This window comes from Nicotiana attenuata, unplaced genomic scaffold (assembly GCF_001879085.1).
Source record: "Nicotiana attenuata strain UT unplaced genomic scaffold, NIATTr2, whole genome shotgun sequence".
Classification (NCBI taxonomy): Eukaryota; Viridiplantae; Streptophyta; class Magnoliopsida; order Solanales; family Solanaceae; genus Nicotiana; species Nicotiana attenuata.
The window spans coordinates 263,413-265,602 of record NW_017670561.1 but is presented as its reverse complement, the minus strand read 5'-3'; the positions used below and the strand labels follow the sequence as shown (position 1 = coordinate 265,602).

The 2,190-nt window shown below is 43.1% G+C and overlaps 1 protein-coding gene across 1 annotated transcript; it reads left to right on the top strand.

The window, feature by feature from the left end:
* Positions 1 to 355: 355 nt before the first annotated feature.
* On the top strand, positions 356 to 1,719 carry LOC109240978 (receptor-like protein kinase 2). Its single transcript, XM_019407670.1, has 2 exons — positions 356 to 442; positions 1,336 to 1,719. The coding sequence occupies exons 1-2, from the start codon at positions 356 to 358 to the stop codon at positions 1,717 to 1,719; spliced, it is 471 nt and encodes a 156-aa protein (XP_019263215.1).
* The last annotated feature ends 471 nt before the right edge of the window (positions 1,720 to 2,190 follow it).

Below are 2,190 nucleotides of genomic sequence, written 5' to 3'. Positions count from 1 at the left end.
ATGGATATTTGTGTTGGCGTCTTGTTTAACTGGTCGATGACCGAATATTCCTTGGCCTGTATTTTCCTCCAAAGGTCGTCCGGACCTGTCTCAATGAGGAGCGGCCGGTTGAAGGCCTGCTTGCTTGATTCAGCCAGATGTTTAGGGGTATAAACTCTACCAGTTCTTGTCATACCCTGTGCTGCGACAGTTTCTTCAATCTTGACCTTGCCCTTCCTTCTCGCCTCGGCTGTATAGTCCCAGGGTACAGCATTTGTATAGAACGATGGCATGGTTGACATCGCCACTGGGATCGGCGCGTCTATCCTCACTTCGAATGGAACATGTGCCTTGGGTGGCAAGACTGCAACCTCAAATGGTGTGGGTGCATTTGCCGAAGACAAGAATTCAACCTCAATTGGTGCCGATGTCTTTGCAGATGGCGTTGCTTCAAACTGAAAAGGTACAGACATATTCACCTCAGCGTCCTCGGACGGTTGGATCTGGACTATGATTGGATTGAGATTAATTGTCAGTTTCTTTGGGTCATCACCTTCTGCGATCAACCTGATTGATCCCTCGGGATCCCAGTCATCTTCTACTTCGATCATGTGAATACCTCCACCCTTATGGTCTGGCAGAGGGTTGTCGCGGACGTTTGGAGTGAGTTCCTTTGCCACGATGATCTTGTTATCAATCAAAGACTGTATCTTGTCCTTCAAGGAGCGGCATTCATCGATGGTGTGCCCTTTCATGCCGGAGTGGTATGCACAGGACTTGTTTGGGTTAACCCACTGAGAAGGATTCTCAGGGGTTGCAGCAGGGATGAGGGTGACATAACCAACAGCTTTGAGCCTCTCATACAGCTGGTCGATGGGTTCGGCGCTAGCTGTATACTGTTTTGGAGGTCTGCGATCGAAATTAGGTCGGGGTCTAGGGAAATTTTGGCGTGCAGAGGGTGACTGATAATGGGATGGTTGAGCAGTATAGGTTTGGTAGACATGAGCGGGTTGGGAGTATCTGGGTGAAGTAGGTTGGTATGTAGGAGGTGGAGATGATTGATAAGTTGGTGGCGAAGCTTGGTATGAGGGTGCTTGGTAATTTGGGGTTGGCTGGTATGTGAGTGGAGGTGTTGGGTAAGCTTGGTATTTAAGGGGAGACTTGGCCCTTTGTGCAACCATCACAGCCCCTACGTCCCTTTTCTTGGACACACTGCCGGACTGTAAAGCCTTATTCGTGGCTTGCAAGGCTTCGAAATCTGTAACCATACCACTTTTAATACCTTCTTCAATTTTTTCACCTAATTTGATAATGTCGGAGAACTTGTGGTTCTCAATCATCATCAGTCGTTTATAGTACTACGGGTTTATCAAAGATATTACTGGAAAAATCCCAAATGAGTTAAGTGAATGTGGGAATTTGACAGTTTTAGGCTTAGCAGATACAAGAATATCTGGTTCTTTGCCTGTTTCATTAGCTAAGCTCAAGAAACTTGAGACTTTGTCTATTTACACTACTATGTTGTCTGGTGAAATACCTCCTGATTTAGGTAACTGTTCTGAGCTTGTTAACTTGTATTTGTATGAAAATAGTCATTCTGGTTCAATACCATATGAGATAGGGAAACTTAGAAACTTAGAAAAATTATTCCTTTGGCAGAATAATCTTGTTGGTGTTATTCCACAAGAGATTGGGAATTGTACTAAATTGAGTATGATTGATTTGTCTTTCAAGATGTAGCTCAAGAATTTCAAGAACCGCCAGAAGATCACATTTTCCTACTACAAGAACACAAAATTTACAATTTCAAATCTAAGCAGCGACAAAAATACACTAGGTGATTTGTTCCCGTCTATCTAAGCTTTAGTGGTTCGTACTCTACTGTTATTAAAAAAGGAAAAACAAGTACAAACATTAAAAAATTGAAACATGCGACTACTTTAGCATCGGTCACAACCTTAGTCTTCCTAATTGCTGGAGGATATTACATTCAGCAAATTCTCCCTTTCATAGTTTGGTTACCCTTTCATAGTTTAGTTAAAATATCGGAGCTACAGCTACTATTGCTACAAGTTGCTACTAGGAGTGCAATACAACGACAACGACTACTACGAGTGTTCAAAAGGAGTCTATTGCCAAGTTGCAGATTTCCCAGTAATAAAATCAGTAGGCCAATCAGAGTACAAATTACCACTATTGCCCAGAGTTATC